The sequence below is a fragment of the Vigna angularis genome, chromosome 3 (genome assembly GCF_016808095.1).
Source record: "Vigna angularis cultivar LongXiaoDou No.4 chromosome 3, ASM1680809v1, whole genome shotgun sequence".
Classification (NCBI taxonomy): Eukaryota; Viridiplantae; Streptophyta; class Magnoliopsida; order Fabales; family Fabaceae; genus Vigna; species Vigna angularis.
This window is the reverse complement of record NC_068972.1, coordinates 23578333-23594467: the sequence shown is the minus strand read 5'-3', so window position 1 is coordinate 23594467 and position 16135 is coordinate 23578333. Positions and strand designations below refer to the sequence as shown.

Genomic DNA, 16135 nt, shown 5'->3' with positions numbered 1-16135 from the left:
TCAAAGAACAAAAAAAGGGGACATCATTAACATTAATACCGAAGTGGTGCAGGTGTTTACTTTCACGTACGTACTCATCTGAACCGTCATAAAGATTCATATCAGGCAGACACACCATACATAGCAACAAATAAACTTTCCCACATGACCGGAGAAACACGGATACCGTTACATGCATTTTTGTTACTTCTAAAATCCATCTTATATATTTTCAATTTTGTTAGTGTTTATATATATATATATATATATATATATATATATATATATATAAAATAAAAATCTGACTTATAATACATTTAAAAAGACATTTATTTGTATTTTTTATTGTATTATCTATGTCTAATAAATATAAACTTAACTAACTATTTAAGCAAACAAAAAGTTGATGCATCTCACAGGTAAAAGAAAAAAAATCAAGTCAACATAAAAAAATATCAATTTTTATTTTCTACACACACATAAAAAATATATATAAACATATAATTTTGGAATCGTTCCCTAGGTCAAGGAAACACAGGTGAGAGTTCACTTTGGAATCATTTCTCACCAAGCGGCTAGGAATTCTGATGCAAGCACGTTCAGGCATCACACTAGGATAGCTTTCCTGAAATCAAAGTGGCAGCGAAATGAAGAATGAAACAATGAAGGTTGGTGCATGTAAGGTGTTTGATGAAAGTGTAAATGAAAGTATGGTGTGTGTTTGGAGCCTCTAAGCTCAAAAAGCCTTCCTACTAAGGAAGGAAGCTAGAGGAGAGTGGCTGAATTATAAATTCAGAGGTGACTTAAGGATAATTCAAAGTGGCTGAATTATAAATTACCACAGACATGTTTTAATTTCAAAAAAGTTGATTCTTAGTTTGAAAAGGTTTAAGATTTTGCCAAGAGACAATTCTCAGGTAAGAGAGCTGAACCAAAGGCCGCTTAAATACCAAGTCTTACCTAGCGAGAATGTCTAAAGCTACTTACTTGACCATTTTCAAAGTAAGATTCACTATTGAATTTAAAAATGGACTCAAACAATCAAAAAGAAAGATAAAACACCTAGACTTCTAATTTTCGGACTTCTAATGGAACAAAAGCCTAGAGCGTGAAAATAAAACAAAGGAAATCCTAGGTAAGGCTTGTAGCTTTCATCCTTCCTTCTTTCTTTTTTTTCACCTTCATTTTTATTTTTCATGTATTGGGCAAACAAGTCCCTAAGCTCACTCATTTTTATTCCTCTCTTGGTAATCATGAATTGAAGGTGCAGACTTCAGCTTTTAAAAATTATTCAAAACAGTTTTCAGCACACCTTTTTTAAACCAATTCAGCTTTCTGATTTTTGGTGTAGTTTGGTGTTGTCTTCTGGAGAATAACCTAGTTTTCATCCAGTTCTGTTTTGACCAGTTTGGTCCTTAAATTCAAGCTGATTCAATCATCAATTTTGGACCAATTGAATAAATTGATTTGCTCAATTGGAGCATTAGCTTTTCTGTGATAAATAGTGTAGGCCTAGAAATGAAATGGTGATCTTCAAGGAGATGCAAATGGATCTATTTAAGCTGAAGTGCTATTAATTTGACGTGAAAATCATCAAGCCTATATCTGATTGCATCTCAAGGGCTGAATACAAATTGTTCCAGAAGCTTGGAACCTCTTTGAGCAAGGATTGAAAGGCCAAAACAACCAAGAGAGCACAAAATTTGATACAATAGAGGACTCTTTGAACTGAAATCAATGCATCAATTTAAAGATCTTGGTAGACCTTCCAAGCAAGTTTGGAAAAAACTAATTCTCCAACACAACATCCTTCATCTTGAAAACGTGGCAAACTTCTACTCAATTTCTTCACAGCAAGTCCAAGGAGGGGTCACTAGAGGAAAAATGACTTTTTATAACGTACAAAAATGATCTTTTATATCGTAGTTACTGGGGACATAGTTCTGAGCGATATAATAAGTCTGCGCATTTTATAACGTAACAAAAATTTACGTTATAGTATGTTCAACATATTATAACGTAGTTTTAGAAGTACGTTATAATATACACAGTTTATTATAACAAATCTTTCGTTTGTCCGTTGTAATAAGTGGAAGATATTATAACGTAGAAGATTTTGTACGTTATAATATGTTATATATTATTACGTACATATTATTGTACGTTATAATATGTGATCAACGTACCATATCATACATTGCTTAGTACGTTATAATAAATGTTTTTTTAAAAAAAAATTGATTATTACATTTGACCATCCAATGAAATTATAATAATATTCCTGTATTATCATCTCATCCAATCCATTTATAATAAATATAGCTTTAAATAAACAAATTTATTGAAACTAACAAAATAGAATTCATTTCAAAAGTTAAATAGTCTAATATTTAATACATCATTTATACATGAAACTATATATTAAATCCAAATATTACATTAATGTACATATACTATTTAAGTGTAGCCAAGTTTCTACCAAGTAAGAATACTAACAATACTTCTACCAAGTAAGGCCACAAAGCTAGTGAATCTTGCACGGTTGTCTCCAATAACTTTTCCTGTACTCATATCAAATTGAATGGGCAATTTCTGATCAACATTACGACTAACAGTCAAGTCTTTTAGCCTAGTCGCTCGTCTACACTTGGGTTGGGTAGACGATTGACTTTGGTCCTCACTTTGTGGTCGTGTAGGTGTAGATGGATCAGCCATAAACCTGTTTTAACAAAAAATTGAAAATGAAATTTAATTGAATACACCAAAACAACAATTAAAGTGGTCAATTGAAGCAGAAAAAGTGGCACATTGAATACTCCATAGACGCAAACTATTACCAATATTATAAAAATGATATAATTCATGCACCAAAAGTGTAAAGTTTTGAGGCCTCGAGGCCTCTGAGGTAAGTAATAGTCAGATTCTGAAACATGTTGTGTTTGTAGTAAGCAACTTTATTAAGAACACTTTCTTGATAAGATACGTAATATATAAAAATAATGATAATGTATAACTTTCCAAATAATAATATAAAACATATATTAATTTAATTAATTTTTAAAATTTGACTCACTCTGTTTCCTATAAAATTGAAGAAAAATATGACAGATAGTCAGAAATATCTGTTCCTGCTGGAGCTATTGGGATGAGTAGATTAATGAGTATTCCAAACCATGACACTTACAAATATCTTAATTAATGGTTATGTTTTGATAGGTTCTGTAATGCATGAGCAAAAATGTGTAATGCATTAAAGTGGTGAAATTCATAAGAAATTGACCAACTAAATCCAATTCCTTAAAATCACTAAGTTACAACAAAAGAAAATTTCTTAAGAAAAATTTATGTCCTCAAAACGTTGAGACCATAAATCATCAATGTCTTTTTTCAAAGAATTCAATAACAGGATTCAAACATGAAGTCAAAGCAACTTTATATATAAGATTAAATACAGATTCAATAAGAAAGCATATAAAACTTGCATATATATTTTCGGGACAGGAAATGGGTTGAAAGGGGAATAAAAGAAAGTGACAAGTTTTAGTCTACCTGTGCTCCAAGTGTTTCAAACTACAATGACTTGCTTTAATAGAACCCATATGATATATACATATATGAATTATCAATGAAGTTTGGTGTTTGTTATAAATAAAAGTGCTTCCATAGAATTTAATGTTAAGAAACACGATGGCATCTAATGAATTCTTTGACGCAACACCTCGTGAATGGATCTTACAAAAAAAGCAGAAATTAATATCAGCTTTGAGGACAGAAAGAAAGTCCCAGAAGGGTTTGTTTGGCATATATTATCTGCAGAATCTTGTGGACGCGCTTTTATTTCCCTTATTTCCTTATCCTCACATCTATAATCAACACGAGTATACATATATATGATGATATTCTTCACTTTCTACACACGGAATAATATACATTCTATCACCAAGGATTTGTAAATAACATTAATTCTTTTTGGTGCCACTTGCTCAGTATAAGCTCTTCTAAACACCCAATATTCAAATGAGAAGAAACTAAGGGAGCTAAACAAGTGTATCTGTATAACAGTGCCCTGTCTATGGTAAAGGACAAAAGTTGGTACCACTTGAGTTGTGTTTAAGCATTTAGCAGTGATGAACAGAAATTAAGCTAAAGTGAGATATGCTTCTAATCTAATTAGTCAATGAGAAAGCTACTTTCTACCCCAACTATGTTCTACTTTTCCTAGAATGAGTCCCTCTACTAATTTACTATTATGGAAGAAAGGCATACCAGTTTTGGTAGGTTCCAATCAATCCACGTTCATATATGACACCGAGGGTGTTGAACTCGGCCTCAATAGGGACAGTGTTCATGACCCACAGAGGATCATCAATCAGGGCAGCTGCAAAGCCTCCCAAGAATCTAAGGGAGCTAAACACCATCCACTCTGTCAGAGCTTAAACTGCCGAAAATACTGGTATTCCTTTAGCAGTCATTGTCAATTTCGAGATTTTCCTATCCCTGTGGTTGTAATATTAAACTTAAATACTTTCAATAGTACATATAACTTCACAAAAATTCCAACCAATAAGAGTAAATTTCAATGTGCATATTAGAAAAGCTACCCTTCAAAGTAGACTATAAGCTTAAGCGATTAAAGGAACTCGTGGTCAATAAATTTTTGAGAGTGGCAAGTGACAAGCTAAAGTTAAATCTCAAATGGTTAACAGAGAGAAAAAAATCAGCACATCCTGTTTCCTTACTAATTCATGAATACAATAAACATAGAGAGAGAAATAGAAAATAGAAATATCTAAGAAAGGGAACAAGCAAACCTTTTCCGAAAATGGCTTTGGAATGGGCAGTGTTCATAGGAATCCCCTACGACTCAGCAATTGCATCAATCATCTCAAAGCCTACCTAGACAAACACTGAGGGAACCGATTTCAATGAAAAATGTAGGAAAAGTCAAAACAATTGGTAAAAAGGTGAGAAGATGAAGATTCGAAGAAACCCTAGCAGTTGAGGGTGAAAGATGTAGGTGAAAAGGCTGAGAGGTAAAGGAGAGTGCTTACTGCTTGAACTGTGGTTCAACGAGATGATGGAGAGGCAGCAAGAGCCTTCGATGATGGAGAGGCAGCAAGAGCCTTCGATGATGGAGAGGCAGCAAGAGCCTTCGATGATGGAGAGGCAGCAAGAGCCTTCGATGATGGAGAGGCAGCAAGAGCCTTCGATGATGGAGAGGCAGCAAGAGCCTTCGATGATGGAGAGGCAACGAGAGCCTTTCGATAATGGAGACGAGAGAAACGCTCTCGTAAGGCAGCGAATGAACGACTGATGGAGAGTGAATGGTTGAGTGAATGGTTGAGTGAACAGCGGATGATGTAGAGTGAAGAAGAGAGGAAGAATGGTAGTGGTGTATTACGGGGAACGAAAGCGAGGAAGAGAGGGAAGAGAAATTAGGGGGAAAAAGTGAAAATCAGATTGGGATATTACAACTGGTTTCTAAAAATAAGTTATAATACATTAAAAAAGATTTAAGGTGTCCATAACTCTGTAATAATAAGATTTAAACTTATTTACAAATTTGTCACCGCATTTTATATTATGACTGGTTTTCATAACTACGTTATAATATGTTTTAAACTTATTTACAAGTTTGCCACCGCGTTTCATATTATAACTGATTTACAAAATTACGTTATAATATGTTTAACTTTTATTATAAGTTTGCCACCGATCAACCTATTATGATGGATTATTTTTACCAGTTATAATAGGTTAGTCATAATATACTATTTTTCCACTAGTGGGTAAGACAAAGGAGAATTTAAAGCAATGCAACCAAGGGAGCAGCTGAAACAAGTTTCAATTCAGTACATACATGGAGCAGTAGAGTAGTTTAGCCTGATTCTATTTGAATTTTGAACTTGTAATTTGTTTCCATTTTAGTTTTCATTTGTTTTCTTTTAAAAAGCCATTAAGACCAAGTGTGTTTGGAAGAGTCCTTGGTGCTCTCTCCAATCTTGGCAATTTTCTTTGCTTGCTTTGATAATAGACGGTGAGTGTGTCTTGTTAGCCAAAGCTACAAGCCTCACCTAGGTTTTCTTTTGTTTTATTTCCACGCTCTAGGCTTTTGTATAGAAGTCCGAAAATTAGAAATCTATGTGTTTTATCTTTCATTTCGATTGTTTGAGTCCATTTTTAAACTCAATAATGAATCTTACTTTGAAAATGGTCAAGTAAGTAACCTTAGACATTCTGGCTAGGAAAGACTTGGTATTTAAGCGGCCTTTGGCTCACCTCTCTTACTTGGGAATTGTCTCTTGGTAAAATCTTAACCCTTTTCAAACTAAGAATCCACTTTTTTGAAATTAAAAGATGTCTTGTTATAGTTCATATAGGTCATATAGGATATATAATTGTGATGAAATGTTTAATCAAGCTAGGAATCTTTCATTCTTTGGTTAGGACATAGGTGCATTAACATACCCTTGGGAACAAGAAATTGATAAAATACATTCTTTGTTTTATAGAGAGAGTGAATCATATGTTCTTAGAATATATCTCTCTAAGCTAGAAGAGCATGCAAGTGAGTGGTGGGATGAAAGACAATATCATGTTAGGAAAGGTAGAAAGTCCTCCATTCGTGATTGGTATGAATTAAAGGCTTGCATGAGAAGGAAGTTTGTGCCTCCAACCATTAAAAGAAACCTAAAACTAATGAAAGATAGCATTGAAGAAGGAAAAATATTTCTTAAGAGTTTAAATGATCGTGGTTTTATTCGTAGAGAAATTGAGTTTGGGGCCAGACTTAAGGAGCTTATGGATAAGAAAAGAGAAAGAGAGATTGTGAGAAAAGAAGAGGAAGAAAGAAGAGAACAAGAGAGAAAAGAAGAGGAAGAGAAGAGAGAGAAAGAAGAAAAAGAGAAAAGAGAAAAAAGAAGAGGAAGAGAAAGAGAGAGAAAAGGAGACATTGCTACTGATGGCAAATTCAACTTCGCCAAACATCTTGGAACCCAAAAGGGAAGGTTCCCAATTCCTTAATTCTTTCCTATTCAATTTTAAGTCTTTAAATGTTAACTTCTTCCTTAAACAAATTGCCATACCATTTCCTATTATACTACCCTTTTCAAAATATGGCAATTTAAATCTTGAGTTATTGTTACCCTTAAGGATACAAGAAACTCAAGATAAAAGAAAAGTGACTTGTGAATTAGGACTTTCCAATTCTCTTAAAACTATAAAACAAAATATAGAAAGTCCTTATTCTAAAGTTACTTCCATTAAAAACTTCTTTCTTGGATTGATACTAATTGGAGATATATTTGATGCTTATTGTAGATATATTTTTGATCCAGGAGGAAAGTTATAAACCAAAGTTGTGCTTCTTTATATCTTCCCGATTTGAGGACAAATCGTTTTTCAAGAGGGAGGGTATGATGGAAACCCATTTAGGGAATTTCATTCAAAGGAGTACCAACTAAAGCTAAGGCTAAGAAAGGGAAGTGAAGAAGGACTTTTAAAGGCTCTTTCTTGATTTTCTTTCTCTAAGTCTTAGAAGAATTATCTTCACTATGTTTGTATGTTGTTTTGTAGGCTAGGAAAGCATGGATCAACTAGCCAAGAAGCTTGATTAAATCAAGAAGCAAGGAAACATCAAGAATGGAGAAGCAAGCCAAATCTTCACTTGGAGGAATGTTGGAATCTTCACTTGGATGCATAAAGGCACTGTCTAGTTGTCCAGCAAGCTGCTTTGGAAGCCCATAATAGACACATTCCAACCAGCAGCTTGGTTGAAGTTGAAGAAAGCCTAGCGCTCAATGGACGAGGGCTTGCGCCAGCGTTAACAAATCCACCAGTTGCTGCTCACGTTTCTTCACCAGTTTTTTGCTTGTTGGCCACGTAGCCACTCACGTTTCTTCATCCTTGCACAACTGGCCCTTGCTCTATTACAAAATAGTTAACGTTAGCTAAGTGTAGGCGTGAACCAAGAGCTTTGTTTCTCCTTTAAATAGCTTGCTTCATTGCTTGTAACCTTTACCTTTGATTTGAATGAAGAATTGTTTTCTGTTGATTCTGTCCAAAACTTTCTTCTTGTTGAAGGTCACCGAGAGAGAGCTTGAAAGTTTCCTCTAACCTCTCTCCCTAGCTAGGCTTCCATTCCTAGCATTTCTCCACCCATCCGCATCACATTTCAACACCCAAATCTCTACCTTCATTACATTTTCTCCATCACCGCTTCATCAGTTTTCTTCACCGAATCACTGTTTGATTCAATCCTCCTCTGCCTCAAACTTATCTTCATCACTGACTCATTACGTCTCCTTCAATCCAGCCACCGAACACCTCTTGAGAGTGGCTTCCATTGTTGCGTTGCGTTGCCCAAGCACCTTTTCTATTGTTGCGTGCTTCTATGGTCCAGATCATAGGAGAGTTTGGTTGGTTTGTTCCTCACCCGAATCAGCCAAATCATTCTTCCATCAAGTTCACTTTGGAATCGTTCTCTAGGTCGAGGAAGCTCAGGTGAGAGTTCACTTTGGAATCGTTCCTCACCGAGCAGCGAACTCTAGGAGTTCACTTTGGAATCGTTCCCTAGGTCGAGGAGGCTCAGGTGAGAGTTCACTAAGAACCATTCCTCACTGAGCTGTAAGCTCCAACAGGTTGGCCAAGTAGTCTGTCTGTATGTAGGGTCCTGTCATTTGTACTTAAGACAATTTGAATTTGAATGGTTAGAAAAATGTAGCCAATCAAATTAATATATAAAAAAAAAGTTTAGGTTATGAAGCCAGATGATCGTGCAAGCGAGACCGCTCGGTCTTCGATTGCACATTTGAAGACTATAATGGGGAATCCACATTAGGAAGTGTCACGGATGAGCTGTAGGTGTTTTACTGCCTTGTGACCTGCAAAATAGATGATGATATTGACTATGATAATATAAATAGGCATTGCTCGGGAACCTAACAAGGCTGAATGTAGGTGGTCCAACTGACCAAGCAAGAAGGGATTGAACCTTCGTGTGCAAGATATTTTCACTCAACAAAATATGTGTTAAACAAAATAGAGTAAATGCTCCAATATTTTATAATCTATTTTTATAATGAAAAGTCATTGGAACTTGACAAGGCTAAACGTAGGTGGTCCAACTGACCGAGTGGGAAGGGATTGAACCTTCCTGTGCAAGATATTTTCACTCACAAAAATATGCATTAAACAAAATAAAGTAAATGTTTCAATATTTTATAATTTATAATCTATATTTATAACGAAAATTCCTTCACTTTTTATTAAAGTTTAAGAAGAAAGTGGCTGCATTTAATTTTTTGCCTCATACCTCTCTGATGGTTATCCCTTATGGTTATCTTTCCAATGGTTTCTCCGCAAAAACTGAGGGAACCTCTGACACGTGTCTTGTTGATGGAATCTCACGTGGAGATGATGACCCATGTGTGCAACTTTCGCTTTGCAAGCCAAAAGTAAGAATACATTAACGTATACATATTGGTATGCATGTGTAGCTTAAATTTCAATGGGTATTTGTTTACCTGAAAGTTCCTGGTACTGATCCGAAGTAGTGATGTCGAGGCCGAACTCTCATCTAGTTTCTTGTGGTTTCATGGGGATGTCGTTCTGCCCCATAGTAGGCGCCAAAATGTTTCGGTTGAAAAGGTCCAAGGGTCAGTCGTCCTTCCTTGCTCTGCTCTGCTCCGATCGTCCAATCCTCTTCAAGAATGCAATCCACACCAATCGATGATTGACCTGTAGAAGACACTCTGACGCTCAAGTTATGTTTCATAAAGAGGTCTCTATTATTAAGATAGAAAAAAAGGTATCTTTATCTGAACATTAATAGTATATTTATAGGACTTATAGCAATCAAGCCCATTAGTTAATCATTAATATTGTATATTCATATTTCATATGACAATCAAACCATTAATGTCGTATATTCATATTTGGTACTACAAAGAAATCATTAATGTCGTATATTCATATTTGGTACGACAATTAAACCATTAATGTGGTATATTCATATTTGATACGACAATCAAACCATCAATGCCTACTAATATTCCTGCTAACTGCCCATAAATGACCGTTACACTATTAATTATTAGTCTTTAATTACCTAAAATGGCTGCTTCAACCGATCGGTTACTCCTATCATTAAGTTGATTCTCATTATAATGCTGACCAATATATTTCATATAATACATAATTAAAACTTTATACTTTTAAAAAAATAAAAAAAAATGAAATAAATATAAAAATTTATTTAGCATCAATTTTTTTTTTTCACCTAGCAAGTCAAACTCTATCCAAACATAAAGAGCGTCCTTTTTCCACCTACTTTTCTCAATTCGCAATACATGTAAATCCAAACACAACAATAATATATACTACGAATAAAAAATGACATATCATTTAACTAAAATTAATTTATTGCCAAAAACATCATGTAATCAAAATAACAAATATATACCATGTGTTACTCTGTCATTACTCAAACTATATTTAAAGCATTAGGAGAAAATTGACAATATTGTCACAATCAATGAAAGAAAAATTAATTATGAAAGCTGAAAGTTTTGATGGCCGGTCAGGAAAGTTGAATCGAATAATTACAAGATTCATTTGCACATGAATTAATGAAAATAGATAAATTTGAAGTGGAAGTGTTTGGCTACGTAAAATTTGACGCGCATAATTAGAATATTCTCATCCTTATGCCAATGCAGAGAAAGGAAAGCAACCGCAACACGCAGAATCTGTGAATGCTGACAAAACTACCTCCTCAATAAGCTTCAAAGTAATTACCCTCTTTAGTTCCAAAATGCGATATTATTCTTATTATTTATTGCCTTGATCAAAGAACAAAAAAAGGTACATCATTAACATTAATACCGAAGTGGTGCAGGTGTTTACTTTGACGTACGTACTCATCTGAACCGTCATAAAGATTCAGATTATGCAGACACACCATACATAGTAACAAAAAACTTTCCCATGATCGGAGAAACACGGATACCGTTAAATGCATTTTTGTTACTTCTAAAATCCATCTTTTATATTTTCAATTTTGTTAGTGTTTCTATACAAATGCTGACTTACAATACATTTCAAAAAGACATTTATTTGTATTTTTTATTGTATTATCTACGTCTAATAAATATAAACTTAACTAACTATTTATTTGTATTTTAAGCAAACAAATAGTTGATGCATCTCACTGGTAAAAGAAAAAAAAAAACAAGTAAACATAAAAAAGGTATCAATTTCTATTTACTACACACACACACAAAATATATAACTTCAAATAATTAACGTTTAAACTATTCATAAAAAAACATAATGAAACTTTTAAAAGAATATTATATTAGTGGAAATAAGTACGTTACGTTCTCTTTTTCTATTATACTTAATTAATTTAATTTTAAAAAATTGTTAAATATAAATAAAAAATTCTTTAAAGATTAAAATGCTAAAAGCATTATTTTAATTTAAAAAATAATTAAATTTAAATAAATGGTCATTATAAAAAGTAAAACATAATAATATTTTAATTTTAGAAAAAGAGTTAATTAATAAATAAAAAAATAATTGTGAACTCAAAAAGAAAAAAAAATCGCCCCTATTAAAAGTGTAGATATTTCAAATTTTGACAATAATTAATGTTAATGAAATATATAATAATTGATTTTAATATGAAAGTAATAAAATAACACGAGTGAGATGTGAACTGAATGGTCAACATTCAACGATTTCAATTATTAATCGATTTCTATGAAATTCAACCAAATACTAAGATCGTCGTTACAATAACATTCATATAATTTATATGTTTCATACGAATATAGAGATGTTTATTTAAACAATCCTTGTATACATAACATCCTTCAAGAGTTCTTGTCCTCTGGTCGGGGAACACTATGTTTGATCTTGTCATGAATACACTTACGATAAATGCATGTCTAATTTGAGCGACGATAATATTCTGATTATAGAACGTTCATTTAGCAAGCGAAAGCATCAACATGTCTTCTGAAGTAGTGGTAGAGGGTATGGAGAACAATGGAAACCATGGAAATACAAAGCAGAAGCATCATATTGAACAAGTTTCTGATGATCTTTCTGCTTTCATGGGGAAGAAGCTTTCATGGCAAAAATTGCGAAGAAATGATTCTCTCGACATGGAATCACGCAGATTCTCCAAATCCTCTCTTTGTAGAGTACGCACATTTATATACCATTTTCCCTTTCATTTCCATCTTTCGTAACATGTATTTACGTTGTCGATCACTCATTTTAATCGCAATATTCGATGTTCATAAAAGGGGCCATCGATGTCAGTGATTATGCAGCTAGCGTTTCAAAGCATCGGAATTGTTTACGGCGACATAGGTACTTCACCGTTGTATGTGTATGCAAGTACCTTCGTGGATGGAATAAAGAACAACGATGACATATTGGGTGTTCTTTCTTTGATCTTATATACCATCACTCTCATTCCTCTTGTTAAGTACGTATTCATCGTCTTAAAGGCCAATGATAACGGCGATGGTACGTACGTAGGCACCATATTCAAAAGTTTTTCTTGCATGTAGTAATATAATGAAGTATATATAATTAATATTTTAGGAGGGACTTTCGCTTTATACTCTCTGATATGTCGATATGCGAAAGTGGGAATGACTCCAAATCAACAAGTTGAAGATACAGAAGTATCTAATTATAAGTTGGAATTGCCAAAGAACAACCGTATAAAGATGGCTTCAAGGCTTAAGTCTAAGCTTGAGAACAGTTCCTTTGCCAAGCTCTTCCTCTTGCTAGTTACCATGCTTGGCACTTCAATGGTCATTGGGGATGGTGTTCTCACTCCTTGCATTTCCGGTTATTAATTTCATTTCTGTTTCTGTTTCTGTCATGCAACCTCTTTCCTTTTTATTTTTTTAGTTAATTGATTCATTTGGTTTACAGTTTTATCTGCTGTTGGAGGGATCAAGGAAGCCCATTCTTCAATAACAGAGAGTAGGTTCATACTCTTTATTTATTTTTATTTTTTCCTTATTTCAACCTAAGAGGTAATTTATTTATCTTTCACTTAATTATTTTTTAATAAATAATATATGTCAAAAATTACACTGTTATTTATTGAGTAAAATATTCTCATGAGGAGTAAATTAATTCACTTTCATAACTATCTTAAAGGTAAGATTAAGGATGATTTTCTATATGCTGACACTGTAAAATCTTTTATAGTGAAGGTCTTGTAACTTTTTTATATTTTTTACACACTGATCTCTTCAAACAGAACAAAAGTGCTCTAAGACATTAAATTAAAAAAATAATAATACGGTTACATATATTTAATCACGTTATAAAAGTAAAATAATCATTAAAAAGTGAATTTTTATATTTAAAAAAAGAATAAAACATAAGAAATGATAGAGTCAACTGAATTTAGAAAATTTATGTATATAAAAGTATCATTTCTTAAATATATATTTAATTGTTTTTTCCGTTTGGATTGATACGGTATATGGTAATAAAAGAAGGCCATTAATTCATTTGTCAATTTTTATAATCTAATATTGAGATGCATGATTTTCACAAGCATACATATCAGAACAATGACTTAAACCGGCTTAATAAAAAAAAATTAATGTGCTCTTCAGCTAATTTTTCTCAAACTATTAGTTACCATTTGATATGTATTTATAGTGAATCATAAGCACTTGTATGATTGACAAACAGTGTCAGTAATTGATATGGAACCAAAGAAGAACAATATAAACTGAAAATTAATATCAGGAATTCAGGATCATGAAACTGCTACATATGACCTATGATGTTCGGTTTTAACTTCTAAGGCATGGGAAAGTTGTTGGATAATAATGATTCATACAAATTCCTTCTTTGTGCATAGATGCGGTTGTTGGAATATCCATAGCAATCCTGATATGCCTTTTCATGGTTCAAAGATTTGGAACTGATAAAGTAGGCTACAGTTTCGCTCCTATTATTTGTGTGTGGTTCGCCTTCATTGGAGGCATTGGTCTCTTCAATTTCATCAAGTACGATCCAACAGTTGCCAAAGCAATAAATCCAAAATACATCGTAGATTACTTCAGAAGAAACAAGAAAGATGCTTGGATTTCTCTTGGTGGTGTTGTGCTGGCCATAACAGGTACATTTGTTTTTTGCATAAAAGGTACATTTGATTTGCCGTAACACTGGAGAGTTCATAGGAATTTTTCTTTCCTTTTTTGGCAGGAACTGAAGCACTATTTGCTGATGTTGGACATTTCACAGTTCGTTCCATACAAATAAGCATGTGCTCTGTGACATACCCTGCTCTCCTACTTGCCTACACTGGACAAGCCTCATTTCTTCGCAAAAACAACGATCTCGTTTCAGACACTTTCTACAAGTCCATACCACGTACTTCAGTTTTACCTTTAAAAACCAAAAACATAGTCAATCCTGTTTGTTCCAAAATGATAACAACAAAACAAATTTGTATCATAACAACTAATCAATGATGCCTTCATATCTTGCAGATCCTTTATATTGGCCAATGTTTATTGTTGCTGTTATGGCATCCATTATAGCTTCTCAAGCCATGATCTCCGGGACTTTCTCCATCATCCAACAATCCCTCTCACTTGGATGTTTCCCTCGCGTGAAAATAGTTCATACATCAGCCAAGTACGAAGGACAAGTTTACATCCCCGAAATCAATTTCATTCTTATGATTGCATGCGTTGCAGTCACAGCCGGATTCAAAAGCACCACAAAAATAGGCAATGCTTATGGTGAGTCACTCTCATGAAACCTTAAATTTTAAGAAATCATCCAATTGGGCACAAACTGAAGCAAAATTTGTGGTTGCAGGGATAGCTGTGGTGTTCGTAATGACACTTACATCTGCTTTGGTGGTGTTAATCATGATCATGATATGGAAGACTCAAATACTTTTGGTTATCAGTTACGTGCTTATCATTGGTTCTGTTGAGCTTATCTATTTAAGCTCTGTGCTATATAAATTCAGAGAAGGAGGGTATCTTCCTCTTGCATTTGCTGCGGTGCTAATGAGCATCATGTGCATTTGGCATGACGTGTACAGGAGGAAGTACTATTACGAATTGGATCATAAGATTTCTCCAGAGAAGCTTAAGGGGATTACTAGTGGAAAAAACTTAGCTCGAATGCATGGACTTGCCATATTTTATTCTGAACTTGTTCAAGGCATTCCACCAATTTTCGAACATTATGTTACAAACATTCCTGCAATACACTCTGTGGTTGTGTTTGTGTCGATCAAATCATTGCCTGTTAGCAAAGTTGCTGCAGAAGAGCGGTTTCTGTTTAGGCAAGTGGAACATGAAGAACTCAGTGTGTTTCGATGTGTGGCCAGATACGGATACACTGATGTGCAGAACGAGGAAGAGGCTTTTGAGAATTTGTTGGTTAAGAGGCTGAAGGAATTTATAGGTGGTGGATTTTTGGCATCCGAAAGAGTTGTACTTGAAGATAAAACTGAAGAAATAGTGAATAGTGGTGAGTTTGAAGGTGTTGAAAAAGAGGTGGAAGCCATTGAAAAAGCAGTGCGAGGAGGTGTTGTTCATTTGATTGGTGAGAGTGAGGTGGTTGCTAGCAAAGGAGCCAGCATAAGGAAAAGGATTCTGATAAACTATGCTTACAATTTCTTGAAAAAGAACTTGAGGCAAAGTGATAAACTATTTGATATTCCTCACAAGCATATGGTCAAAGTGGGCATGACTTATGAACTTTGACAATGATCAGTCAGAAAGGAACCAGGAAGAAGATTTAGATTTCAATGTTCTTGTCAATTCTCTCTTTCTAAATGTTTATGGATGGTATAAATAAATTTGAGAAATTATTGAATCCTCCTAATTATTCTTCTATTATATTAATATTCTCTTATTCTACTCCATCACAACATCAAAAGATAAGTTTTTTTTTTAAATGTAATTAGTTTCTTTCTTATTTTATTAAATAAGAAATAGTTAACTAAATAAAAACATTAAAATTAATAATCATCTAAAATATAAGAATTTTTTTTCTTTGCAATGAAATTATAAATTGAAATGTTTTGTCTTTTCTAAATATGAACTAAATATTTAATTAATCTATTTGACTAAATAATTCAAAT

The 16135-nt window shown here is 33.6% G+C and overlaps 1 protein-coding gene and 1 long non-coding RNA gene across 2 annotated transcripts; one reads left to right on the top strand and one right to left on the bottom strand.

Annotated features, from left to right (window-relative positions):
• Positions 1-2298: 2298 nt before the first annotated feature.
• LOC128196024 (uncharacterized) lies at positions 2299-5448 on the bottom strand. Its single transcript, XR_008248093.1, has 4 exons — positions 5031-5448; positions 4791-4886; positions 4246-4476; positions 2299-2698 (listed from the first exon to the last, which is right to left on the bottom strand). It is a non-coding gene; the product is annotated as an uncharacterized LOC128196024 (long non-coding RNA).
• Positions 5449-12052: 6604 nt separating this feature from the next.
• On the top strand, positions 12053-15778 carry LOC108324607 (potassium transporter 5). Its single transcript, XM_017557548.2, has 8 exons — positions 12053-12188; positions 12294-12519; positions 12598-12849; positions 12937-12987; positions 13886-14146; positions 14233-14400; positions 14520-14774; positions 14854-15778. Exons 1-8 carry the CDS (start codon positions 12099-12101, stop codon positions 15753-15755), a joined length of 2205 nt encoding a protein of 734 aa, XP_017413037.2. The 5' UTR covers positions 12053-12098; the 3' UTR covers positions 15756-15778.
• Positions 15779-16135: the final 357 nt, after the last annotated feature.